Source organism: Mesoplodon bidens (assembly GCF_964165515.1).
Source record: "Mesoplodon bidens genome assembly, chromosome: 15".
NCBI classification, from domain to species: Eukaryota; Metazoa; Chordata; class Mammalia; order Artiodactyla; family Ziphiidae; genus Mesoplodon; species Mesoplodon bidens.
In genome coordinates, this window is record NC_138171.1 from 44,915,389 (window position 1) to 44,940,429 (window position 25,041).

Sequence of the window (25,041 nt, forward strand, 5' to 3'; positions counted from 1 at the left end):
TCCCTAAATATAGATCCCCTGCCAGGGGATCTGTGGCGAGGAAAGGGCAAGGGTCACCGGAGAAGGTCGGGGACATTGGTTGGGGGTAGGGCAGGAGCTGCCTTATAACCCAGCCCGGGTGTGGCCTGACTCACTCGCTGCTGACCAGGCTCTGCCCGCTCCTTCAGCCTCCTCCTCGCAGGTGGGCGCCAGCAGGACGGAGCGGGGGTGGGGCTGGGCTGAAGGCATCGGGATTAAGAGGGGAGACCTGGCGGGTAGGATGGGGACGCTAGAAAAATATCTGGGAGGCTGACAGCTGGGGGACGGATTTTATTTTGGAGAAGGAAGGCAGTGCCAGGGAGAAGTTTCGCAGGGGCTCTGGCCCCACATCCCCAGACTTGCTTGGGCAGAGCGGTAGCCGGCGGGTTTCCGCTGGGTCTGGCTTTCGTGGGGCGGCCCGGGCGGCGGACGCGTACACCCTCCCGGTCCCGGGAGCCAGACCCGCCGGAATGGGGCACAGATGCGGCGGAGGCACTCTCCCCGCGGGACACCCGGAACCGCTGCCGCCTCGCCTCCGCCCCTTGCCAGCCCCTGCCGTCTCCTCGCGCTCCCCGTGCGTGCCCTCGCCGCCCTCTCTTCCGCCGGGGCTCGCAGTCGCTTGACCTCCGGACTCGGTTACAACGCGACGCACGCTGCCTCAGCGCAGCCGGAAGCTGGGGCTGCCCCGGGCCGCTGGACTGGGCCCGTGGCGGGGGAAGCTGAGCCTCAGTCTTCTCGGGCTCTGCCACCCGCTTTTCCCCGACCCGACCCCCACCCCATCCCCATCTCTGCCGGTGCCCCAAATCGGCTGAGTCACAGCGCCCCAAAGCACGCCAAGCAGGGGGGGGGTGGGGGGAGGAGGAGGGAGAGGGAGGGGAGGGAGGAGAAGGGAGAGGGAGGGGAGGGCCCCCGCGACCCGCGGGATGTGGCCCGAGTCACGTCCGAGGGGGACGGGGTGGGGGAAGGGATCGTGTTCTCGCCGCACTGTCCTTGCCCAAGCGCCGCCTCCGGGCTTCGCCTTTCGGGAGGCGGACTCTCGCACAGTCCCTCGCCTGCAATTGGACGCCGGGGCGCCTCCGGCCCCCTGCAAAGGGAAAAACCCAGCGGAGACTGGAGCGGTGCCTTTATAAGGCGCGGCACCACCTCCAGCCTGCCCGCCCCCGCGCGCCCCCCTCGGGAGCTGAGTAGGCTGCGTTCCACTCGGAACGCGCCGCAGAACCAGAGTCCCGGTGACGACTGCCGCGTTCGCTCCCTCAGTCCACTCGCCAGCCCGCGGCCCTCCACCGCTGCACCCCGCCAATCCGCCCCTCTCCTGTGCCAGGTGAGCGCCCCTCCCCACGTGCGAAGGTCAGGGAGAGGGTCGTGGAGAAGGATCCGGGGTGTAGTGGCGGGTCGGGCGTCCGCGCGGAGCCCCCCACCCGGGCCCAGCATCTCCCCTCCCCACCACCACCCACACCTGTGCTCCTAGCCCAGACTCCCCAGCTTGAGCTTGAGCTCCCGCGGTTTGCTGCGCAGTCCAAGGGCCGCTCCGCGCTGAGTCACAGCAGGGAGGAAGGAAGCAGGGCGAGATGAAGTACCATTTCCCCCTCTCCTTTTCTTGTTAGGACTCTTGGTGCAAGTATTATGGCCCCTTTGCCTCTGCAGGGATCCTAGGAGGCCACGAGGGGTGGGGGCCAGCTCATATACTGCCTCAGGGTTCCCCAAAGCGGGTGGTTGGTCCCTGTCCTGGGAGACGGGAGGGTAAACCCCTCGGCAGCTTCTGATGCCCCATGAACACTTTCCCTATTTTTCCTTATCGGGTGACCTTGATTCTGAGTCTGGAACAGCTGCAGCGGCAGAGCAGACATGAGCATTTTTCAGGGGAGGGGGTGGGCGCTTGCCTCTCCTCCACGTTCTCTCACCCTGTATGAGCAGTGAGAACGACAAACCTCACCCCTTTCCTCCACCTCGGGCTGGGCTTCCTCTGTGGCCCTTTTCTGGGCTTCTGATGACCCTCCTGCCTTCTTCCTAACACCCTTTTAATAACAACCTCCCCCCACCGTGGGGGGAGAAGCCTGACCTTGGGGTGTCCTTGAGGCCATGGAGCCTGAGCCAGCCCTGGGATCTCGAGTGGACTGCAAGGAACGCTCCTGTAACAGTCAGAAGATCTGGGTTCTACTCTCACATCTGGCTCTAGGGTTGCTGTGTGGCTTGAAACACCGACCTTTTCCCTTCTCAGGCTCCTTTCAGATGAGGAGGTTGGGCCTTCTGCCTTCTGCACCACCTCTAATTCTAAAATACTCTCGTTCGGTTTTGCTTCCAGGCAAGGTGACCCCATGGCAGAGCGCAAGCAAGGAGGGTCCGGCTTCCACGTGACTTGCCTGTCCATGGTTCTGTCCTATTCCCTTTACCCCAGATGCCAGTATATAGCCCCACCCTCAGCTGGGCAACACCCAGCAACAAACAGAGTTAGGAAAGGTACAGGAGGCAGGCCTAGTATAGGGAAGTCGGATGTAGGGGAGAGCTGGGGACAGGAAGTGCCCCAAGCCCTGCCAGTTGTGGGGCAGGGGAGGTACGGAACCTTTGCCCTGACCTGCAGGCAAGGGGCCTTGCTTGTTGGGAGACCACGGGAAGACCCTGCTAACTAGCCCTCCCTGGTCTGTCTCCTGCCCAGGAACTGACAGGCACCATGCCCCACCAATACCCAGCACTGACCCCGGAGCAGAAGAAGGAGCTCTCTGACATTGCTCACCGGATCGTGGCTCCGGGCAAGGGCATCCTGGCTGCAGATGAGTCCACTGGTGCGGGCAGGACACAGTGGGAGGAGGGCCCCAGGTTGGGGGTGATAGGCTGATCCCCTTATTCCCATGTGATGCTTCCCTCCAGGGAGCATTGCCAAGCGACTGCAGTCCATTGGCACTGAGAACACCGAGGAGAACCGGCGCTTCTACCGCCAACTGCTGCTGACTGCCGACGACCGCGTGAATCCCTGCATTGGGGGCGTCATCCTCTTTCATGAGACGCTCTACCAGAAGGCAGATGATGGGCGTCCCTTCCCCCAAGTTATCAAAGCCAAGGGCGGTGTTGTGGGCATCAAGGTGAGGGGGCTAGGCCTCAGGGTGTGAGATGTAAGATGGATCTGGGGGAAAGAAATCCAGAGTAGCAGGCTGGGGGATGAACTTCGGGTCGGGTGGAGTCTGCCCCAGATCACCTCCAAATCGTGTGTAAAGAAGCTAGAAACATATGGGACCTGCTTGGCATTTTTAATCCTTGCAATTGTGAGAGGCAGGTGTTAACGCTTATTATACAATTGAAAAACCAGATGCTCAAGGCCGCGAAGTGTTTTGCTCATAGGGTCAGTAAGTGGTAGGAGCCCCGGCTCTGTGTGTGTCCTGCTCTATAGGATCAGATAACGTGACTACGTGAAACATTTGCAAACCAGGAAAGATAATTGAGAGATGAAGTAAAGCCGGGGCAGGGCAGGGCTACAGAGGAGAAAAGCACTAGAGATCACTTCCCTGTCCTGTGTTGTTGCCCCACTCCAACAGGTAGACAAGGGTGTGGTACCCCTGGCAGGAACAAACGGCGAGACAACCACCCAAGGTGAGAACCGTTTAGCTCCCAGCCCTACCCACCAGCCCACCCAGCTCGGTACCCCTCTGGGTGCCCAGGGTGTGTGGGAGCCACGTGCCCCCTCCTCTGCCATGCTTTGATCCCTCCGTCCCCTCTACAGGGCTGGATGGGCTGTCGGAGCGCTGTGCCCAGTACAAGAAGGACGGAGCTGACTTTGCCAAGTGGCGTTGTGTGCTGAAGATAGGGGAACACACCCCCTCCGCCCTCGCCATCATGGAAAACGCCAACGTCCTGGCCCGTTATGCCAGCATCTGCCAGCAGGTGGGCCTGTAGGTCCCCGAGAGGCCACTTCCCACCTCTTTCCATTCCAGCGTGTCAGCTAGCCTGCCACCCATCTGCCAGGCTACCTACCTTCCCCAAGGCAACTGCTCCGGATTCTCACTAAGCACCAGGCTTGGGCCCGTGGAGGGCTTTGCAAGCAGAAGAGCAGAATAGGGGTTGTGCAGGTGGATCTGGGGAGATGGCTGATCTCCTGCAATCTGGCAAGGGTTGTGAAGCCAGGGGTCCCTGTCGTCATGGAGATAAGATCTTGGTCAGTGGCTGTGGAGGGCCGTAGGTGGGGCTCTGGGTCAGGAGGCCTCAAGGCTGCCCTGTCCCTCACCCCACAGAATGGCATTGTGCCCATCGTGGAGCCTGAGATCCTCCCTGATGGGGACCATGACTTGAAACGCTGTCAGTATGTAACCGAGAAGGTAGGTTGCCTGCCTGGGCAGTGAGGTGGGCTAGAGAGCTGGGCTGGGGGCCCTGGGGCTGACCCCCGTCCCCCTCCCTGCTCCACCCCACCCCACTTTGGTCCCACCCTGCTGTAGGTGCTGGCTGCTGTCTACAAGGCTCTGAGTGACCACCACATCTACCTGGAAGGCACCTTGCTGAAGCCCAATATGGTAACCCCAGGCCACGCCTGCACCCATAAATATTCTCACGAGGAGATTGCCATGGCAACTGTCACAGCACTGCGTCGCACAGTGCCCCCCGCTGTCCCTGGTGAGACCCACACCCTCATCTTGACCCTTGGGAGGTAGACGAACTGTACCCATAAACCTTGTGCCCATGTGCTGTAATTTCCAGGTCAGCTTCTAGGGCCTCCTACCAGTCCCCCGGGTCTCTGACTACAACCCCTCCCCCCATTTCACCCCCTTCTACAGGGATCACCTTCCTATCTGGAGGCCAGAGTGAGGAGGATGCATCCATCAACCTCAGCGCCATCAACAAGTGCCACCTGCTGAAGCCATGGGCTCTGACCTTCTCTTATGGCCGAGCCCTGCAGGCCTCTGCCCTGAAGGCTTGGGGTGGAAAAAAGGAGAACCTGAAGGCTGCCCAGGAAGAATACATCAAGCGAGCCCTGGTAAGGATGGGGCAGGAGGTGGGCATGGTGCTGGGGTGGATGGGATCTGAGAAGGAACCTTCTCACTCTGGCTCCTCTCCCCTTTTAGGCCAACAGCCTTGCCTGCCAAGGAAAGTACACCCCAAGTGGTAAGGCGGGGGCTGCAGCCAGTGAGTCCCTCTTCATCTCTAACCATGCCTACTAAGCGGAGGTGTTCTAAGGCTGCCCCCTCAACACTCCAGGCCCTGCCCCCTCACACACTCACTCTTGAAGAGAGGGGGCCTCATCCGGGGCTCCAGGCTGCTCTTTCCCGTCACTCCTGCCTCCCTTGTGACGTTGATGCCTGGTGTTGTCTGTGTACGCTAACTCCACCATTTCCAGCCCACTGCCAATAAACAACTATTGAAGGGGGAGTCTGTTGTCCATGTCTGTGGTGTCTCGGGCAGGGGAGGGCTGGGGGAGGTGGCAGAGCCCAGAGAAGAAAGCGCCCTTGCATTATGTTCTTCCTTCTTGAGCAGAAAAATAGGTGAAGGAGATGGACTAGTTTAACACTTTAATACTTGCCCCGGGCTTCAAGAGAAGAGCTTGTGAATTTTCTTCCAACCACCCAGTGCTCTGTTGCTTCTGCCAGTAGCATCTGATGAGGCTCACAGTGGGGGGTGCATGTGTAACTGCTGGTCTCAGGAGGCTGCAACCTCAGCCTCAGTTTTAGGCCCAGAACTCACAGGTGTAGAAGGCCCCTGTCCCAAAAACCAGCCACTGACAGAAACTAAGATTTCCTGAATCTATAAACCGTACAACATGATAAGTATTCTACAGGAGTAGGTACTGTTCTTCCCAATTTGTCCTTAAGGCGATCTTGCCTCACTGTTTCTTGGTTGAAACAAGATTATTAATGCATGTCTTCTTAATCTGCACTGTTGAGCTTGTTTGTTTTCCCATCTTAAAAGGAGATGGGATTAGAACTGACTTCTTAGACTCTGGGCTGTGGAACCCCTTGAAGAACCTGGAATCCTCTCCGACATCCACTTCAACAACACAGACACACACACACAGAGAACTGTGGAGCTCAGGTTCCAGGTTAAGAACTGAACCTCTGTGGCTTCTGCATTCCATGAAGCCAGAATGAGGGTCCTGCACTTCCCCTATACCGTGCTTTGAACCCTTCTCCGTTCACCCAGGCTGGGGTGTAATAGTAACTATATCAGATCTTTTTGGGTATAAAAGATCTTAGTCATAACCAACGACATAGTCCTGCCACTTCCCAAATTTCATGATGTGGACCATTTCCTGTCTGAGCTCTCTAGAGGGGAAAAAAAAAATCTTCACCTTTCTGATCTCTGGACCTACTGAATCCCTATAGTCATCTGCACAGAAACTTAGTACCTTCTAGGAATTTAAGAACTTAGTCCTTTACCTTTCTCTGCACATTTGCATCTGTTGCCTACATCCAAAACAGAACTGGTGTCTAGTGCTCCTTCAAACTGTGGCCTCACTTCTGTGCCTAGCCTCACTCAGCTCTCTGAAACAGTCTGAAGTAAAGCAAGCAACTAGAAATTGAGGGGCCATAGAAGATAGCAAAAAGGATGTTCCAAAAGGGCTTTGACACCAAGTTTGGTTAAAGACCAAGCACTTCCTCTGCGTGCAGCAAGAGACTAGGGAAGCAGAGGACTTCAAATGTCAGTTCGGGATGATTTATAAAGTTTCTAACGACAAAGTGCCAGAAAGAGTAAGTGACAGAAGAAGAAACTAGAACTGAGGACACAGCTTTCCTGGGTTCAGATTTCAACTTTGGGGACTTCCCTGGTGGTGCAGTGGTTAAGAATCCGCCTGCCAATGCAGGGGACACGGGTTCGAGCCCTGGTCCGGGAAGATCCCACATGCCACGGAGCAACTAAGCCTGTGCGCCACAACTGCTAAGCCTGCTTGCGCCCTAGAGCCCGGGAGCCACAACTACTGAAGCCGGCGTGCTGTGCTCCACAAGAGAAGCCAGCGCAATGAGAAGTCCGCGCACTGCAATGAAGAGTAGCCCCTGCTTGCCGCAACTAGAGAAAGCCCGCAGGCAGCAACAAAGACCCAACGCACCCAAACAAACAAAAACTTCAACTTCGATTCAAACCCAAAGTTCTTAGCTATGCAACCATGAACAAGTTAACCTTTTTTAGCCAGTTTCCTCCTCCTCTACAAAAAACTGCAGACAATAAGCAGCTGAGGGGTTTCAAAGGGACCATTCTGGAATCGGGGAGGTCATGTTAACTGAGGTGTAGACTTGGTGTGGGGAAGGTGGACTCTTTTCCACTTCTAATTTCGGAGGTCCTCCACAGCAGAGATTTTTCTGGGGCCCTGGAAAGAGATCCGGACTGGAATTCCTTCACCATTGAACGAATACTTCTGTATGCCAACTGTTCCAGGCCTTGTTCAAAGTAAGCACTGCGGCTGCAAGTGTAAACAGGGCAAAGTTCCATCCCTCAGGGATTGTAATGGGGGAGGCCTGCTAAAACAGGTAAACAAAAACGTGTAACTTAAAGTTACAGGGTGGAGTCCCGGCTCAGCTCCAGTTTCCCTCACTGAGATGGGGGGACTGGACTGAGGTCCCCAACATCCCTCGCAGCGCCAATCGGCTTAGCCCACAATCACTTCCGTCCGTTTGTTGCCGACATCCGGTTCCTTGGGCTCATTTCCATTCCCAGGCTTGAGGGGGTGGGGTAAGGGCGCGGCGTGGGAGGGGGGAGTGCGTGTATGACGCCACGTCCGGCGCGCGGCGGAACTAGTCTTCCTATGCTTCCGCGGCGGGGCCGGAAGTGGAAGCGGTGGTGGCGGCGGCCCAAAGCGGAGGGAAAGAGGAAGACAGGGACCCCGGGAGCCGGAGCCGGAGTTGCAGCGGCGGTAATAGTCTGAGACCCCTCTAGGCCACCATCCCCAGCGCGGGCCCGCTGGGCCCGACGGGAGTTAGCGGGGGTGCTGCCTGGCCTGTGGGGCGGCCCGGGAGCCGATGTGAGGGGAGGCGGGAGTGGGGAGGCCGGGCCAGCTCCAGAATCGAGTTGCCCCCGACCCTGACCCGGCGCCCCCTAGGGACACTCTGATCCGCGGGCTTGTCTTCGCCTTTCCCAGGAGACCCCTGTGCGGTGCGGAGGGGGCGGGGGCCCCGGCTCTGACCCGCGCCGGGGGGTGGGCCATGGCGGAGATCAGCGACCTGGACCGGCAGATCGAGCAGCTGCGGCGCTGCGAGCTCATCAAGGAGAGCGAAGTCAAGGCCCTGTGCGCTAAGGCTAGGTGAGCCCTGTGGCTCCGGGGAAGAGGCTTGGGGTTCCGGCCTGGGGCAAACCCAGCTGAGAACTTTGGGCCTGGCTCATCCTGGAAGCTTTCCTGGAGAGGAGCGGAATAGGGCCTCTTTCCTCGAGGAGCAGCCAGCCTGTTGGGGGAAGACAGACCTGGATGAAGACACTTGAAGTATTAGATGATGTGTTTTCAGTGGAGTTAGTTACAGAAAGTACTTAGGAAGCTCAGGGAAACAACCCTGTCTGTCTGGGGGGAACAGAGAACGTTTCTTGGAGGAACTTTGGGATAGACCTCGAAGAATAAGATGATAAAAGGGAGTGTCAGCAAGAACAGGAGTTCAAGGCAGAAAAGCTAAAGACTCTGTGGTTTACAGTGTTCTTTTAATTCCAATAACAACCCTAAAAGGTGGATGGAATTGATCCCATCTTACAGGTGAGGACTCTCATATTCAGCAATTAAGGGATGGATCGTGAAGCCAGTTCTCCATGTCCTGCCCCTTTTCGGGCTATAACGCAAGAAAGTGGAGTTGGATCACTCTCATATTCATTGTGGGAGCCTAGGAAATAGTAGCCAATAAGCCAGAGTAGAATTAAGCAAGGTCTGGAGGGAGGCCCAACTCAGTTCTGTGGGAAGTAGGGTGATGTAGTGATTAAGAACCAGGTTTTGGAATATGATGGCACTAGGCTGGAATCAGCTCTGCCAACTTCCTCGCTGTGTTGCTGATGTTGAGGTCTCTGAGACTCCGTTTCTTCATGTGGGGATAATAGTACTTAATAAGATGGTTGGTGCTTGGGATGTGCTTAGCATAGGCTTTGGTAAAATGTAAGTGCCGGACAAACGTTGGGTGTTACTGAAATTATTTTGTAGGACGAGGGCAATGCTGATATGGACAGAAGTTATTAGAGAAGGATTGTAAGAGAAGGTGGCCTTGAAAGGTGAAAATAATTTGGATAGCTGGTGGGTGCAGGCCCAGTGAGGAAGGGCATTCCTAGCAGGATGAGAATAAGAGTAGAGCCCTGAGATGTGTGGGCAGTGGTGAGACCAGTCACCTGCCTCTGAGGAACTTTCCGTGGCTTCCACCATGCTGGAGAGTTGTGGGGAAAGTGCCAGCAGAATTACCCCACATTGGTGGAACAATAGGCCCACTGTTAGCCTGGCCTTGTACTGGCAAAGAACTTATATCCATTTCCCTCCCACAGCTATCCTGTGAGGTTGGAATTATTAGCCCCATTTTACAGAACAGGAAGCTGTGACTCCTTGAAGCCTAGTGATTTGACCAAGGCCACCCAGAGAGAAAGTGGCTGTCAGGCTCTTTGCTTGGCTTTGCCCCACACAAACCTGTAACAGCCAGACAGGTCCTGCATGGATTTGGTGAACAGGCAGGGCCTGCTTTTAAATGCTCATCTGTGGCTCTTCATGTATTCAGTCTTCATTGCTCTTTGCAGCCCTGTGGAATAGGCAGGGCATGGGGTGAGTATTTCACAAAGAGGACACTGAGCCTCAGAGAAGATAATGTCTTGCCCCTGGTCTCACAGCTGATCGGAGGGGAGCCTGGTTTTGGATCCAGGTCTTTGACCATACTCCACGCTCACTGACAGCCAGGCAGACAGACATTTAGACTCTGTGAGAGGCAGCAGGGGACTACTGAGGGGTGGAAGGGTCCTGCCCAGCTCCTAAGATGGAGCTTGGAGGTACTAGGCTCAGGCCTGAGGTGGCCATTGTTATCCCAGGCCCAGTCTGGAGGAGGACCAACTCTAGCACCTGGCCATGGCCTCCTGAGGACCCACCAGGGGCCCAGGCTGAGGCTGGTCGTGTCAAGAGCTTTTGCTTGCTCAGAGGGTACGGAGGCTCAAAACCTTGGAACTACAGAGGCCTGGGAGCTGAATTTGCTCTTGTGAAAAACATCAGCACATTAGAACGGCCGAGGGTTTTGACCGGGGTGGGGGGGGAGCCTTCAGTATGAAGTATGGCTTTGTCACCTATAAACAGTGTGACCCTGGTCAAGTCACTCTACATCTCCAAGTCTGAAATCCTTACGGAGCCTGCATGAGATTCTTCATATCCAGGGACAGGGTCTGGCGCTTTGGTCGGCAGTGTTCATTGTAGAAGTGAAGGTGAGCAGGTGGGAGCCCCGAGAGGGCTGCTGATGTGCTGCAGGTGACAGAGCTGGGGCCTGCTTCCCGCGCTGTGCTGAGGCCTTGCTGGCAGTGGGGCAGGTTGCGACCCAGAGTCTGTGGAAGGGGCTGGTATAAAGTCTCAGGAACTTGGGTCCCTGAGGTTCCAATTCAGCCACTCTCCAGCTTTGTGACCTCGATTCTGCCCCTTTTTTCTCTAAAGCCTCAGTTTTTTTGTCAGATGAGGATGGAAAGAACCTCCCGAGTCAGTTGGAAAGGTCATTATACGCAGTCATGTGGCGGATGTTTGGCACAGGATGCCGTACAGGTGGGAGAGCCTGGCTGCGGTTTGGCCCCTGGGCCACCGCCAGCGCCTCCCGCCATCCCTGGAAGCCGGGGCACACCTCCCTGGAGCCACCTTAGTCGTACAGAGCACCCTAAGCCCAGGGAACTCCTGGTCTTGTGGGAGGGGACTGGCAGAGAGAGCGGGCTGAGCAAGTGCCTCCCACATCAGACTAGCTTGGTAAGGGCCTTGGTTCACTTTCTGCCTGTGTGACTGGCCGCTTTCTTCATCTGAGCCATAGGAATCATCACAGTGCCTGCCTTCGAGGGTGGTGGCTTGATTGCCTGCATCATCCATGCAGAGCTCTTACTACCGTCCTGGCACGTGGTATGAACTGAAGTGTTCACGGCTGCTGTGATCATCAGGACAAAATCTAGAAACAGGGCACTACTTACGATTGGGTGTCTGTAACGGACAAAGCAATTTCATGTCAAGCTCACTCAGGTAGAAGTAGACTGCACTGCAAGGAGAAAGGGAGGACAAAGTCCTCACTTCCTCTAAATAAATAATAGAAAAGCGTCAACAGCGTATCACTTTGAAGGTGCCTCCAACGGCCGGCCTGCCCAGGGCACCACCCCTATGACTTGGGACAGTCCAGGAGGAGGCCCCTGTGGTGGGGAGAGAGGGGCTGTAGGAGCTCGGCCAAGGGCACGGTCTCTGAGCAGAGGGCCCTGTGGAGAGGAGGAGGAGGAGGACATCTGTTTTCTGGGAGTAAGTGCTGGCTGTGTGAAAGGGAGCAGCATGGAGGGTCGAGGCCGGCAAAGTCCCAGACTCCTTGCAAAGGCTGAACAAGAGCTTGGGCTTTGGCCTGTTGGCAGCAGGGAGCCACACACAGAAGGGTCTCGAGCAGTGGGGCTGTGGTCAGGCTATCCTGGGGAAATTGCACACCTCTGACCTGCCCCCTAGAGGTTCAAGGACAGCCTCATATCCTCCCCTCCCCCGCAGAAAAGGTCAGGAATAGGGTTGGGCTGGTTGGGCTGGCTCGGCTTTGGTGACCCTGGTCTTCTCCTGTCTCCAGAGAGATCTTGGTGGAGGAGAGCAACGTGCAGAGGGTGGACTCGCCAGTCACAGTGAGTACCCGCTGTCCCTCCACAGCCTGGCTTGGTCTTTTAGGCACGTGGTCATTCCCCTTAATCTTGTGGGCTCCGAGGTCTACCCCTCATCCCCGAAAGCCCCATCTTCAGGGGAGCTTTGCTAGAAGAATTGGCTGTTATGGGCAGGGTCTTTGGAGTCATTGGAGGGATGCTCTTGACCAGGGCAGAGAACTCAGTTCGGTGAGTGGTGACTCCATGTGTTCCTCTGTGTTATTAGTGGCTTTATTCTGGGTGCCTGGTGGGGAGTAGGGAGAGGAGGGGGCCAGGTCCTCTGGGAGCTGCAGGTCTAGCTGGAAAGAATTGGCTCTAGCTCTTGCCCCCAGAATAGCTGGCACTCTGTGGGATGGGGGGATTGGGGTGGGAGAGTAGGTTTTTGGCCCTGAGAAGCAGAGGCTTAGCCGAGAGATCTTCCCAAGCAGGGGGTGTTTTGAAGGCTGGCCCCTGGTAGCAGAGGCTTTCGGACTGCCGAGTTCCGACCTGCTTTCTTACTTCCAGGTATGCGGTGACATCCATGGACAATTCTATGACCTCAAGGAGCTGTTCAGAGTGAGTGTGGGGAAACAATGGGAAAGGTGACCTGGGGGGTGACTGGAAGACCCCTTTAACTGAGAGTGGAAACTTTCGAGTTTGGTGAGTGGAGTGGAGGCCAGAGGCCCCTAGTCAGGTGGGCCCATTGTGAAAGAAGGGCCTCAACTTGACTGGAAGTGGGCCACCACAGTGAGTCGGGGCCAGTTTAGGACCAAGCAGAACCTTCTTCCTCCCTCCCCAGGTGGGAGGCGACGTCCCTGAGACTAACTACCTCTTCATGGGGGACTTTGTGGATCGTGGTTTCTACAGCGTCGAAACGTTCCTCCTGCTGCTGGCACTTAAGGTGGGACCCCCTGACTTCTGGACCCCAGACCTGGGCCACCTCAGGCCTGACCTGTCTGCATCCTTTCCGCCCTCATCTCCTGCTGCATCCACCCCCAACTCTTGAGCTGTGCTGCTGGTGACGGACAGATTCTGCTTGGGTGGTCAGAGAAGCTTTGCTTGACTTGGGGACATCTGGTTGGGCCCCTGGAGGATGAGGTCAGAGGGACGGCATTGTAGGGGAGGAAATAGAGGCTCATCCAGTTCAGAAAGTGACAAGGAGTTGAGTTCAGCTGGGTGCATTATCCATTGCGGGGAGAGAGGCTGTAAGGGACCAGATGACAAAGTGCTCTAAGTGTCTCGCTAAGGGCTTGGTCTGTACCTGGTGGATGGAGGGGCCGTTAGGTTTGTAGTTGATGTGAGGGGGGCAGGAGGTGGGAGAGGATTCAGCTTTGCATCCTCTGGAGGAGGGACTGGGAGTGTGTGAGGTGGATGTAACACAGTTCAGGCAGAGGTGACATGAATCTGGGCCACGGCAGTAGTGATGAGGATGGAGCGGGGCTGGCAGATGTGAGGACATCTAGGAGCACGAGACAGAGCCTCGACCCCAGGCCTGGCGTGGTGCCTACCTCCAGGTTCGCTATCCTGACCGCATCACCCTGATCCGGGGCAACCACGAAAGCCGTCAGATCACCCAGGTCTACGGCTTTTATGACGAGTGTCTGCGCAAGTACGGCTCGGTGACCGTGTGGCGCTACTGCACTGAGATCTTTGACTACCTCAGCCTGTCGGCCATCATCGATGGCAAGGTAGGCCCGCCACACAGCTCCCAGGGATGGGAGAGATGGAAGAGGCGCTGGGCCTCAGCCTCCCTTCCCACCTGTCTCGCTCTCTCCTGTAGATCTTCTGTGTGCACGGGGGCCTTTCCCCCTCCATCCAGACACTGGACCAGATCCGGACAATTGACCGAAAGCAAGAGGTGCCTCATGACGGGCCCATGTGTGACCTGCTCTGGTCCGACCCTGAAGGTGAGGGCAGGAGCTCTACTCTTAGTTTAGTGAGTGACTGAGGGGGTCCTGTGGTTAAAGTGGGTGCCTTAAAGGGACAGCCCGAGCCGGTGAGTTTGGGACGGAGCAGAGCGGGGCTGGTCCTCACTGGCGTCCATGCTTGACTGCCAACTGGCTGGCACCCTTGATGAGGAGGAGAACATGGGGAGCTGGGTGCTTTGAGCTGGGGGATTGGTGGGGATGTATGTCATTGCTCAGGGGCTTGTTGAGGACAAAATCATCGGCTCCCTGAATGTGAAGGGGCTTCTGCAGAGGTCAGACTCCCAGAATGGTAGCCCCCTGAGGACCCCTCATTTTGTGGGCCTCCTCAGCTAGTGTGGCGCAGGGCCGAGATGAAAGCCAAGCCTCCTCACCCCGTCTAGGGCTCCTGTGCTGTAACAGCGGCCTCCACTCCCTCGCTGCCCTGTTACTACCTCCCCGCCGGCTGGGCAGCCCGGGGTCACAGGTGCTGTCCCGGCGTGGTTGCAGCACCTCCTTTCGCTCTTGGGTGTACCTGTTTGGACAGTAAATTACATGGTCACCCTGATGGTGAGGTGGCTCAACTATCAGGAAATTCTTTCTTCTTTGGAGCTTATCTGCTTCAGCATTTGCTGTCCTGCCCCCAGGCTCCCTCAACGCACTCGGGCCCTGTGCTCCTGCTGCACAGGCCTAACTGGGGGAGGGGCAGGGCACTCTCCTGCAAAGGGCCGCAGATAGCCACTGATGCCCTGAAGACACCCTCTCGGCATCCCTACCCTCATCTGCCTCAGACACAACAGGCTGGGGCGTGAGCCCCCGTGGGGCTGGCTACCTATTTGGCAGTGACGTGGTGGCCCAGTTCAATGCAGCCAACGACATTGACATGATCTGCCGTGCCCACCAACTGGTGATGGAAGGTTACAAGTGGCACTTCAACGAGACTGTACTCACTGTGTGGTCGGCACCCAACTACTGCTACCGGTGAGCTGCCTGGGCTGGGAGGTCGAGGTGGGGAATCTAGGCTGACCCGCTCCTTTAACACGCTGCCCTCCGACTTCCAGCTGTGGGAATGTGGCAGCCATCTTGGAGCTGGACGAGCATCTCCAGAAAGATTTCATCATCTTTGAGGCCGCTCCCCAAGAGACACGGGGCATCCCCTCCAAAAAGCCCGTGGCTGACTACTTCCTGTGACCCCTTTGGCCCCTGCCCCCTCCAGCCCCTCTGGCCCCTGGACCACTGTGACTCTGCCCTCTTCAGACGAAGGCTGGGGGGCTGTCCCCGGCTATGCTGTCCCCCCAGAAGAGGGCACTTCGCGGGTGAGGACTTTTCTGGAGAGGCTTGGAGCCTTGGCTCCATGTTCCTCCTCCCCTGTCTCCCCACTTGAACCGTGAAGTTTCCAATAATTTTGTTTTTCTTTTTTTTCCTTTTTTTTTGGTTTGTTTTTAGATAAAAATTTTGAGAAGAAAAAAAAAAAGAAAAAAAATCTAATAAAAGAAGAAAAATGGTCTTTGGGTTTGTGTCAGAATTGATTGGGGATGAGCAGTGGTGCCAGCGCAGCCTGGTAGACGTCAGGACATTGACTGCCCTGGAACCCCAGTCCTGCCAGCAAGGTGCGGCTCAGGCCAGTCAACTTGCCCAGAGCCTCCTGGTCCCCATCCAGTGACAGTGACCGCTCCTGAGGGCTTCCTGAGTGCTAGGTAGAGGGGCGGGTTCTCAGGCAGCCCTATTTAATTCTCAGAACATTGAGTGTCAAGACACTGATTCCCCCGTTTTCCGGAAGAGGAAACAGGCCCAGAGTGTTGATTTACACGCACAAGGTCAAGCAGCTGGAAATGACAAGTTTAGACTGGGGCCTGGGTCTCCTCACAGAACCTGTGCTCACACAGCCCCACTCCGGGCCGAACACCATTAGCCCAATGTTTCCAGAACACTGATGTCTTCCGAGTTTTATTAACAAAAGATACTCTAGTCCTGAGAAGAGACCGGCTTGGCTTGCACTGGGGTGAAGGGGTAGAACTTGCCGGGCCCAAGGGTGAGGCTGGGAGGTGGGAGTGCTGGTCCCAGGTCCCATTTGGCCAGGCAGAGCCTCCCTCCATTCACACTGAGGTGAGAGCCGGGAAGGGGAAGCTGGCCCCAGCTGGACTCCCAGCGGCTTAGCCAGAGCTTTGAAGCCAGAGGGGGGTGGGAGTGAAATCAAAGTGTGAAGTGGGGTGGGGGAGGCCTGAGGCAGCCATTTGGCGTGGGGGATGGGGCCAGTGGAAGTGAGGGGGCAGCAGGCCTGGGGGAGGGGAACTGGAGGTTTGTGATGGAAGACGGGGAGGGAGGCAGAGGGGCTTAGCAAAGGCTCAGTACATTGGTTTGGAGCCCACATCCAGGTAAGCCCCAGGCCCAGGGTAGGGCAGAGGGAAGGGGCCCCCTTGGAGGAAGTGCGAGGCAAAGGACGCTGGGGGTGCCGCTGCTGGGTATCCTGAGCCTGCTGGCCCGGGCTGCAGCTCCAGGAAGGCAGCTGAGTAGGGGGCTGGGCGCCCAGAGTCTGGAGCCTCAGGGAAGCTGGGGTTCCTGAAGTGCAGAGAGGTTACCAGAACAGGAGAGAGGGATCCCCAGCCTGCAACAGCCCAGCCCTGTGCCCTTGTCCCACTCACCTGGTCGGAAGGTGACCAGGGGCCCCATGGAAAGCTGCAGGGTGAAGAAGGTAGGCCTCAGCACTGGGGCCACCACAGGGAGGAGCTGGGGCTGGGGCAGCTTCCCCGGGCGCTGGGGCCTGCTCTGGATCCGACTCACGAACGTCCCCACCCAGTGTGGAATCACAGGGACCACCTGGTGCATCTAGGGAGACAGAAGGGACAGTGTGGGCCAAGGAGGATCAGCATCTCAGGCCTGGCCCCATCACCACTGGGACTACACTCACCTCCACTCCCATAGGTCGCTGTGGCTACTGGCTCTGGGCCCCGCAGTTTCCTCTTCACACGGGCGTCTCGCTCCCTGGGGAATAGTGATGATGGTGATGATGATGATGATGATGATGACGACGATGATGATAATGGTGATGGTGATGATGGTAATAAGAGCACTTACCAGGTGCCAGGCATTTCACCCAGGGACCCTATCAGGTAGGTGCCATTATTATACCCATTTTACAGAAGAAGAAATGGAAGGCCAGAGAATTAAATGACTCGGAAGTAGCAGAGCTGGGATTTATTCCCCACTTACAACTTTCTAATGGTTTCCTATTGCATTTAGAATCCATGGAAACTCCTTCCCAAGCAACAAGGCCAGGGCATGCTCTGATCCCAGCTCATGCCACCTTGTTCACTCTGCCCATCTCCACTAGCTGCCTTTCAGCCACAACTCTGGAATCCCCGTCTGTCCCCTCTTCCTGCTTTACTCCTTATCTCAGTTCAAGCACAACTTCCTCCAAGGAGGCCTCCTGACTTCCCACAGCACCACACGCCCTCCCTGATAACCTCTGTCAAGAGTGATGCTGTTACATTTGTTAGGGTGATCCTTGAATTAATATCTATCTCTTCTGCCTGACTCTAAGTGTCTTGAGGGCAAGGGCCAGCTCTGAAGGGGTTAGTTAGAAGCCAGTGTCCTAACGAATGAAACCTTTACAGCCCACCATAACCTGGCTACCCATCACCTCTCTCACTCCACACCCGCCATACGGCAGGCATGCTCCCACCTCAGGGCCCTGGCATGTTCCCAGATATCCACCTGGCTCCCTCCCATACTTCCCCCAAGTCTTTTCTCAAATGTCCTCTGAGTGAGGCATTTCCAGGCCTCTTATCTAATAAATACCTCTCTCCAGTCCTTCTGATCCTCCTTGCTTGCTTTCTTTTCTCTTTAGAACTTATCCCTAACATATTTATTTCTCTTGTCTACTTGTCTACTCTGCCCACTAGAGTATCATCAGTTCCACGAGGGCAGGGGCTTTGGTTTGTTCACTGTTGCATCCTCACTGCCTAGAACTGTGCCTGGCACATAAGCTGGTGCTAAATAAGTATTTGTCAAATCAGTGAGTGAATACATGTTTTTACTTACATTGTGTTCCTGGCATCCAGCACAGTGCCTGGCACACAGTGGACGATTAATAAACATTTGATGAATGAACGAGTGAATGAATGAATGAATGATGCCCACCTCTTACAGTTTCTGCCATTCTCCCGGAAGCCCTTGGCAAAGGGGTTGGCTGCGATCTTCAGTTGTGTGATCTGGGGGTGCACATCCAGAGTCAAAACTCCCACAGCCTGGGCAGGGCACGCCACCCCCTCAAGCAGGGTCACTCACCCGTGGGTTCTGGTAGGCTGTCACGGAGATGAACATGGTCTCGGGGAAGCGGAAGGAGGCAACGCCCCCCCAGTGTTGGCTGCAAAGCTGGGCGGCCCGCACCAGGTGTATGCGGGGCTGATACTTATGCATGGAGTGCAAGATCAGCTGGGAGGGAAGAAACAGGAGTGACCTCCTACCCTGGTCCCACCCCCAACCCTTATCCGGGGGTCCCAGCCTGGGCCTCACGTGGCCATGGGGGTCCAGCGTGCTGTTGGTGAGCTTGACACGATGGAAAGACACAGGCTGCCGCATCCAGTGGGCACCGGTGGCAGGGGAGTCAGGATGAATGTAAACGCGGTCAGGCAGGCGGGGCTCTGCCTTGCCGCTGGGCTCCCAGCGCCGGCCCTGCCAGCGGTAGCGAGCCCCGTCCACCGGAACCACATCCAGAAGAAACAGGTAGCGGGCCTCGGGATCCAGGCCAGTGACTGATACTCGGCAAGCAGGGAACATGCGCCTGGACAGGGGAAGGGACGGGAGAGGCCTGGAGCTACCCAGTGGCCAGCGGTGGGCACAGCACCCGCAAGGGGGCATGGCCACTGGCTCACGCAGTTGTCACAGAAATCGAGGGATGCAGAATCAGAACTCAGAGGGCAGGATCTTAGAGCTATAAGCTTGTTTCATCCCATTTTACAGACGAGAAACAGGACCGACGGGTCAGGTGATCTGACCAGAGTCACACAGCAGGTTAGGAGCAGAGTCTGGACTCCTGACCCCTGACCCCTCAAACTCCATTTGCAGAAGCAGGAGTGACACACTTTTCTTCTGGAAATCTTGCCAGGAGGCTTCTGCTCCCCACCCTGGCCTCCTCGCTTGATCTCCAGCACCAGAATCTACAGCTGCTGGACAAACTTGCCTCAGAGAAAATAAAAAGGGGACTCACCACGCTAGTGCCTGAGCTCCTGGCCTAGATAAAGACCGCACACTGACCATATCCCTGCCTCCAAGGTGACCCCTGATCCTGGCCAGACTTCCCTGATGCTGGTCAGTGGCTGGCCCTTGACCCCAGTCATAGTCTGAATGCTGACTCTAGGCACAGACTGACCCCTGATCTAGGCCACGTACTAACTTATAACCCAGCCCGACCTTCTGCCCCCGGCCCAGACTGACCTAGGACCCTTGCCATAGGTTAGTCCCTAAACCAGCCACAGACTCCACAGACTGACCCTTGACACTTGCCACAGAATGACCCCTGGTCCAGCCACAGAAGGACCCCTGGTCCAGCCACAGAAGAACCCCCTGACCCAGGCCACAGTCACACTCTGAACTCAGGCAGAGCTCTAGCCTCCCTAGAAATCCCCACACCTAGCCCCATCACCGGGGACTCTGCCTTTCCCAAGAGACCCCCACCAGGAACACACTGGGTCTTCGGACCCTGGCCCAGCCCCCTCACCTCCCAGCTTTGGTGATGATCATCTCTGTTCCCACGGAGTTGAACTCTTTCCACAACTCCCGGTTCTCCAGGCTCAGGCTGACTCCAGGGAGTGGATGAAGGCCCTCTGGGGCTGGAGGGGGCGGCTCAGTGCCCAGGGTTGGGGGCAGCGGGGGTAGAGGTGGGGGAGCGGCCAGAGTTCGGGGAGCAGCCTCAATCCCGGAGAGGAAGCAATCCAGTTTGGGAGTGTCCAGATCTGGAGATGGGAGGAGAATGAGCCAGCCGAGGGCCACAGCCTCCACCCCAGTTCCCATCCAGGAGCTGCTCCTACTGCTCACCGGGGTAGCGGTAGCCCTCTGCCAGGGCAGGCGGGAAGCTGGAATCTGCTCCGGGCTGGGGGGCTCCTAGGCGGTAGCCGGTCCCCAGGGAGGGGTACAACTCTCGTGGATGGTACATGGAGTAGTCCAGTCTGGCCTCAGGTCACGCTGCCTAGAGTGCCCCAGTGCTGAGAGATGCCCCCTTTATAGCTCACAGCTCAGCCCCTTCCAGACCCAGGATCACAGCCCCTCCCCTCTTTGGGGCCCTGGAGTTAGGCTGGGGTGGAGACCCCTGGGGCCTGGAAGGGGTCCGAGAGGGGGCCGGATACCTGGGTACCCTCCCCTCCTCCCCTCCCCCCCAGGCTTCATTAGCCCCGACCCCCTGCCCCCTCATTACATAATTAACTCCTCGGCCTGATTGATCCCCGGGGCTCGACAGGGACGCAGTTTGGCGCTTCCGGCCAGCTGGTCCCCGTTCCCACGGGGGGAGCCCCGGCTAGGGATAAGCTACTGAGGGGCGGGGCCTGGACCCTGGGATGGAGCCTGGAGTCCTGGGGCAGACCTTGGCGCCCCAGACTTTTCTGGCAGGTGAACCCCTCCCCTTCACTTGTTGGATGAGACGGACGAAGCATGACTGGAGGGAAGGAGCAGGGCTGGAGGGACGCGACCAGAGCTTATTGTTAATGCGGGGCACCGGGGACCTCAAGGAGTCCGCAGACGAGGCCTGAACTCTGGAGTCCTTCCCAGTTCCCATTCTGAAAAACCTTCAGCCTCGGCCAAGTCTCAAAAGTTTAGAGACGCCGACAGCTCGACGGTCTCTGACCGCTGACGCCCGGGTTTCCCAGAAGGTCCCGCGTTGGGGAACCCTCGGAACTACACTTCCCAGCAGGCCCAGGGCCGAGGTTTGGCGCGAAGGAGACAGGCAGGTGCCGCTGGGGCCGCTGGCAGTTGTAGTTGGGAGGAGGAGGGGCGGTGAAACCCGCGGCGCAGTTGCCTCTCAGGAGAGCTGCCCCTAGGCGGCGTCAAAACGTTTAGGCTAAGATGCAGATCAGCTGAGGTCAAGGCCTAGCGAGCTAGAGTGGGCGTGGGAATCTCCACCTGCAGTGAGATCTGCCCCCGGTGCTAGAGGAGGCAGCTGAGCCCCAGGAGCGAAGGCTCCCATATTTGACCGCCGTGCCTACCACCCCATGTCTCTGGGACTCAAAAGGGAACAGGTCTATAGAGGCAGGAATGCATTTGAGTCCCCCCTTTCCCCGATTCCACGTGAGCCTGGGGCTGTCTCCACTCCATGGTTTTATTATGTACAAACGCTACAGAACAAGGGGAGCAGACACGTGTGGGGTAAGAGGTGCCCGGTGGGAGGAAAATTTCACAGGGCAGATGGTGCACTGGGGCCAAGAGAGAAGCACACAGGCCATATCTATAGGGCAGGCGGGGCAGGAAGGGGTTAAAAATGAGATCCAAGCCAGCCAGATCGCAGGGAGGTGAGGGGGTGTCGTCCACCTTGTCCACCTTCTGATCTCCCCCCAAGGTCACAGTGCATGCAATAAAATATATGTACAGGAGCTGGATCCTTCCTCTGCAGAGGCCCTGATGGTCCAGAGCTCCGTTCGGGTGAAGGGAAGCCAGTGGCGCCCCCTGGCGGCCAGGCAGGGCTGGAGCCACATGCATCAGGAGCAGGGGTCAGTCCCAGCCATTGTCTTTGATCATGTGGTTGAGTTCAATGATGTACTTCCCCTCTTTGTACTTCTGGCTGCTCTCGAAGGCCTGTTCCTGAAAGGAGGGGAGAGGCTGTCATCCCTGGAGCTAGGGCCTTACCAAAAGGAATAGGGGCTGGGGAGTGGATATGACTGGCCTCATTTTACATATGAAGAAACTGTCAACCAGAGAAACCAAGCCACCTGCCCACAGACGTAAAGCTGGTAAATGGCAGGGCCAGGTTTCTCACTAATAGGGGATAGACAGAACTCTCTGAATCATAGGTACTTTTTAAGTACTAATGTTGGCTCCAACAGAGAGGATATGGAAGGTTCTAAAAGATCCAGGGATGGACTTCCCTGGTGGCGCAGTGGTTAAGAATCCGCCTGCCAATGCAGGGGACACGGGTTCGAGCCCTGGTCTGGGAAGGTCCCACATGCCGCGGAGCAACTAAGCCCGTGGGCCACAACTACTGAGCCTGTGCTCTAGAGCCCGTGAGCCTAGAGCCCTTGCTCCGCAACAAGTGAAGCCACCGCAGTGAGAAGCCCACTCACTGCAACAAAGATTAGCCCCCCCCCGCCGCAACTAGAGAAAAGCCCGTGCGCAGCAACGAAGACCCAATGCAGCCAAAAATTAATTAATCAATTTAAAAAATAATAAATAAATAAATAAAAGATCTAGGGATTACAAACTGGTAGCCTGAGGGCCAATTTTGGCCTATACATGTGTTTTGTTTGGCCAACAGAGAGTTTAGTAAAAATAACTTTCAAACAGTAAAATACAGGGCAGGCCACGCTCATTCCAGTTTGCCAGACTGACCCCCTCTCCAGATCTATGTTGCCCCTTTTGCAGATCCACAGCATCTGCTTGGCCCTGCAAGCACTTGAGTTTTTGATCTCTGGATCAGGCTACTTCTTTATTTTACAGAGGTCCAGAGAGGCCAAACCACCTGTCCAGGGACACAAAGCAAATCTGTGGCAGGGCCAGGGGTGAACTCAGGTCAGGGTTCTGTCTCTGCCTGGGGCGGTGCCTCACAGAGGCACCACAGCTCCAAGAGATGCCTGAGGATTCCTGTCACTTGCAGTTTCCCAAGAGCATCTTCTTTTGCTGCATCTAATCTGATCCCCGTAACAATTTTGGGTGCCAGGTGGTGGCTTTATCCTCCACTGCCAGATAAGGAAATGATGCTCAGGGTGGTGAAATCAGACCCTGAACAACAGCAGTGGCAATGAGGGCAGTGGAAAAGGAGGCTCATGGACCCAAGCTCCATGTTGCTGTGGGGTCTTGGGCAACTTCTCTGATCCTCTGAATGGCAACAGAAGCTGAGGGGTCAAGGGTTTGGAGTTAAAAAAAAAAGACAAAACGAGGATTCTGGTCCCTATTCTGTTACTTACCAGCTGTATGACCTTGGGGAAGTTACCTAACATCTCTGGGCCTTCCTTTCTTCTTCTGTAAAGTGGAGATAATAACAGACTACCTACAGGATTGCTGTAATGAGTGAATGAGATAAAATATGCCAAGCACATAACAGTGCCTGGCACATAAGCATTCAATAAATGGTAATTCTCATTATATATCCTCATCTCTAAAATGGGAATGTTTGTGCCTGTGAGGAGAAGGAGGAGTTTAAGAGAAAAATTCTAAAAGCCCTTGCAGGATGTGAGAGAAGAGAACATGGTCAGGGGATGAAAAGATAGTTTGACTTGGGTGAACTGGGCCTATACACCCTGAAAGACTACCAGATGACTGCTGTGAGGAGGAGGTGATATGAGGTCAGGTCAAAGGCTAGCCTGGGGTCAGAGGTCACTGACTCACATATTTCCAGCCCAAAGTGGTCTTGCAGTTTTCGCAGTGGATGTCAGCAACAGCATGGAGGCCTGTCAGCAGCACCCGCTCCTCGGCTGGCCCGCAGCCCACGTTCACCCTGTGGGGACACGGGGGCAGTCCCAGGGAGGGTCCCCACCATCACAAAGCCCGCCTCTAGCTTGTATCCTACTGTGTCTGTCCTTAGCATCCAAAAGAAAGGCGATCAAAGCTTCCTGCCCAAACCAGGGGACTCTGAGAGTCTCAGTATGATGCCAGGGGTCACAAGTCACAACAGAGGTCAGGGAAAGAAAGGGAGATTGAATACTCACACAGAGTTGAAGAGGTAGGCACGCCCCTGACTACCCTGGAAGGACTAAAGGGTGGGAGGGAAAAAGGAGGGGATGTCAGGGCTCTTGGTGGGGAGCTGCCAGGCAGCCCCTCTAGCCTCCCAGTCCAGCCCCAGCTGTGACCTGGTTACCTTGGAGATGAGGTCGTCGTGGTTGGCCAGGTGAGCACGGCAGTGGGCACAGCTATACCTCCGGTGACAATCATCCAAATAGGCCTGAAACGTCTTGGGCTTTGAAATCCGCACCATGGCGGGGGCCGGGGGCAGTGGCCCCACGCGGGGAGCGGCCCACGGGGAGCAGAGGGAGCCCAGTGCCTGCAGCGGAGGGAGTGGGCTGTCAGGACCCGGGTCACACACATGCAGGCATGCCCTGGACCACGGGGACTCTCTCTGTCACACTTGGCTGCTGTCTCCTCTCCCTAGAGCCAGCAGCCTCTCCAGGGGCCAGAGCTATCTGAGTTTTGACTCACTGAGGAGTCCTCAAGTTGCATCAATGGGGAAACTGAGGCTAGGAGGAGCCCAAGATGAGTCACCCACCTGCTTTCAGCCTCACCCCCGCTGACCTGGCAACTGAAGCTGGAGGAAGGGGCTCTAGAGTGGATGAGCTGTCAGTTCTCCGTTTAGGGGGAACATGGAGGGGGTTAGGAATTGTATGGTCCTTAGGACCTCAGCTGAACTGCCGGAGGTGGGGACGACTTCACTTGAGGCACAGGGAGTTCACCTGGGGAGAGGATGCCTCACCCTCCTGGAGAAGGCAGGAGGCCTCAGTGAAGGTGGGGGGGTCACCTAGGAGGGGACGGGCTCTTACCTGGGGGCGCTGAGGCCTTGTCTATGCCGAGGGGATCTTACCTGCATCGCGGAGCCTTACCTGAGACCCTAGGGCTCACCTGGGGCGCGGGGACGAGGGGCGGGCGCCGGGGGGGAAGGGGGCAGTGCTCGCCGCGGGGGCGCGGGGTGACGCGCAACCCTGACTTTGCGGGCCTCACCTCGCCTGGGCGCGCGGGGGTCCAGTCCGCCGGGGTGGCCTGGCCTGCGAGTGGGGGGCGCTCCTGGTGGGCGCCGTCCCCCCCACCCCGGCCCGGGTTCGCAGCCTCCGCGACTTGTTTACACCGAGACCAGCTGCTGCCGCCGCTGCGGCGGGAGGGGGAGGGGGAGAGCCTCTGGTCCCGGCGGCCGCTGTGGCCAATCGGCGTGCAGTATGCAAATGAGGGGGCGCGTCACACAGCGGCCAGCGCAGGCCTGGGCTGCCCTTCCCCCCTGCTCCTGGCTCAGGCCGGCCCGGAAATGCGGTTGCGGCCCGAAACCCAGCCGGCCGGTCCCACGGCCGGGGCCTGGTAGCCCCCTTTTCCTCCCGCGGTCCTCGAAGGGACGAGGATCTGAGGTACCTGACCTGACGTAGGGTTAGGAAGGAGATGGTGTCTGGACGCACGCCCCGGGAAATAATAGTCAAAATTATCTGCGTTTGGGCTTCCCTGGTGGCGCAGTGGTTGAGAGTCCGCCTGCCAATGCAGGGGACAC

The 25,041-nt window shown here is 57.0% G+C and overlaps 4 protein-coding genes across 6 annotated transcripts; 2 read left to right on the plus strand and 2 right to left on the minus strand.

The window, feature by feature from the left end:
• The first annotated feature begins 98 nt into the window (after positions 1-98).
• ALDOA (aldolase, fructose-bisphosphate A) lies at positions 99-5,367 on the plus strand. 2 transcript variants are annotated; one of them, XM_081255409.1, is made up of 9 exons: positions 99-181; positions 2,672-2,798; positions 2,884-3,095; positions 3,546-3,600; positions 3,731-3,891; positions 4,239-4,322; positions 4,440-4,614; positions 4,776-4,975; positions 5,064-5,367. In XM_081255409.1, exons 2-9 carry the CDS (start codon positions 2,687-2,689, stop codon positions 5,157-5,159), a joined length of 1,095 nt encoding a protein of 364 aa, XP_081111535.1. In that variant the 5' UTR covers positions 99-181; positions 2,672-2,686; the 3' UTR covers positions 5,160-5,367. The 2 variants fall into 2 exon arrangements, with proteins under 2 accessions (XP_081111535.1, XP_081111534.1); XM_081255408.1 differs by lacking the exon at positions 99-181 and adding an exon at positions 1,093-1,339.
• A 2,363-nt stretch (positions 5,368-7,730) lies between these two features.
• On the plus strand, positions 7,731-15,164 carry PPP4C (protein phosphatase 4 catalytic subunit). 2 transcript variants are annotated; one of them, XM_081255656.1, is made up of 9 exons: positions 7,731-7,840; positions 8,066-8,227; positions 11,709-11,760; positions 12,280-12,330; positions 12,554-12,655; positions 13,269-13,442; positions 13,535-13,661; positions 14,450-14,639; positions 14,720-15,164. In XM_081255656.1, exons 2-9 carry the CDS (start codon positions 8,130-8,132, stop codon positions 14,847-14,849), a joined length of 924 nt encoding a protein of 307 aa, XP_081111782.1. In that variant the 5' UTR covers positions 7,731-7,840; positions 8,066-8,129; the 3' UTR covers positions 14,850-15,164. The 2 variants fall into 2 exon arrangements, with proteins under 2 accessions (XP_081111782.1, XP_081111783.1); XM_081255657.1 differs by lacking the exon at positions 8,066-8,227 and having other exon boundaries at positions 7,732-7,840.
• A 499-nt stretch (positions 15,165-15,663) lies between these two features.
• Positions 15,664-19,827, minus strand: TBX6 (T-box transcription factor 6). Its single transcript, XM_081256864.1, has 8 exons — positions 19,695-19,827; positions 19,378-19,612; positions 18,174-18,441; positions 17,946-18,092; positions 17,799-17,869; positions 16,567-16,640; positions 16,301-16,484; positions 15,664-16,217 (listed from the first exon to the last, which is right to left on the minus strand). Exons 1-8 carry the CDS (start codon positions 19,810-19,812, stop codon positions 16,004-16,006), a joined length of 1,311 nt encoding a protein of 436 aa, XP_081112990.1. The 5' UTR covers positions 19,813-19,827; the 3' UTR covers positions 15,664-16,003.
• Positions 19,828-20,948: 1,121 nt separating this feature from the next.
• YPEL3 (yippee like 3) lies at positions 20,949-24,667 on the minus strand. The gene is made up of 5 exons (XM_081257167.1): positions 24,510-24,667; positions 23,656-23,838; positions 23,507-23,550; positions 23,187-23,295; positions 20,949-21,446 (listed from the first exon to the last, which is right to left on the minus strand). Exons 2-5 carry the CDS (start codon positions 23,770-23,772, stop codon positions 21,357-21,359), a joined length of 360 nt encoding a protein of 119 aa, XP_081113293.1. The 5' UTR covers positions 23,773-23,838; positions 24,510-24,667; the 3' UTR covers positions 20,949-21,356.
• Between the last annotated feature and the right edge of the window lie 374 nt (positions 24,668-25,041).

Excerpts from the sequence above, each read along its gene's own strand:
- ALDOA (XM_081255409.1), top strand. The coding sequence starts at position 2,687 with ATGCCCCACCAATACCCAGCACTGACCCCGGAGCAGAAGAAGGAGCTC. Across the intron at positions 4,615-4,775 it reads AGTGCCCCCCGCTGTCCCTG|GGATCACCTTCCTATCTGGA; the intron begins GTGAGACCCACA and ends CCCCTTCTACAG. Across the intron at positions 4,976-5,063 it reads AATACATCAAGCGAGCCCTG|GCCAACAGCCTTGCCTGCCA; the intron begins GTAAGGATGGGG and ends CTCCCCTTTTAG.
- TBX6 (XM_081256864.1), bottom strand. The coding sequence starts at position 19,812 with ATGTACCATCCACGAGAGTTGTACCCCTCCCTGGGGACCGGCTACCGC. Across the intron at positions 19,613-19,694 it reads AGAGGGCTACCGCTACCCCG|ATCTGGACACTCCCAAACTG; the intron begins GTGAGCAGTAGG and ends TCCCATCTCCAG. Across the intron at positions 16,641-17,798 it reads AATGGCAGAAACTGTAAGAG|GGAGCGAGACGCCCGTGTGA; the intron begins GTGGGCATCATT and ends ACTATTCCCCAG.
- PPP4C (XM_081255656.1), top strand. The coding sequence starts at position 8,130 with ATGGCGGAGATCAGCGACCTGGACCGGCAGATCGAGCAGCTGCGGCGC. Across the intron at positions 13,443-13,534 it reads CGGCCATCATCGATGGCAAG|ATCTTCTGTGTGCACGGGGG; the intron begins GTAGGCCCGCCA and ends TCTCTCCTGTAG. Across the intron at positions 14,640-14,719 it reads GCACCCAACTACTGCTACCG|CTGTGGGAATGTGGCAGCCA; the intron begins GTGAGCTGCCTG and ends TCCGACTTCCAG.
- YPEL3 (XM_081257167.1), bottom strand. The coding sequence starts at position 23,772 with ATGGTGCGGATTTCAAAGCCCAAGACGTTTCAGGCCTATTTGGATGAT. Across the intron at positions 23,551-23,655 it reads ACGACGACCTCATCTCCAAG|TCCTTCCAGGGTAGTCAGGG; the intron begins GTAACCAGGTCA and ends CCCACCCTTTAG. Across the intron at positions 23,296-23,506 it reads GCCTACCTCTTCAACTCTGT|GGTGAACGTGGGCTGCGGGC; the intron begins GTGAGTATTCAA and ends GTGTCCCCACAG.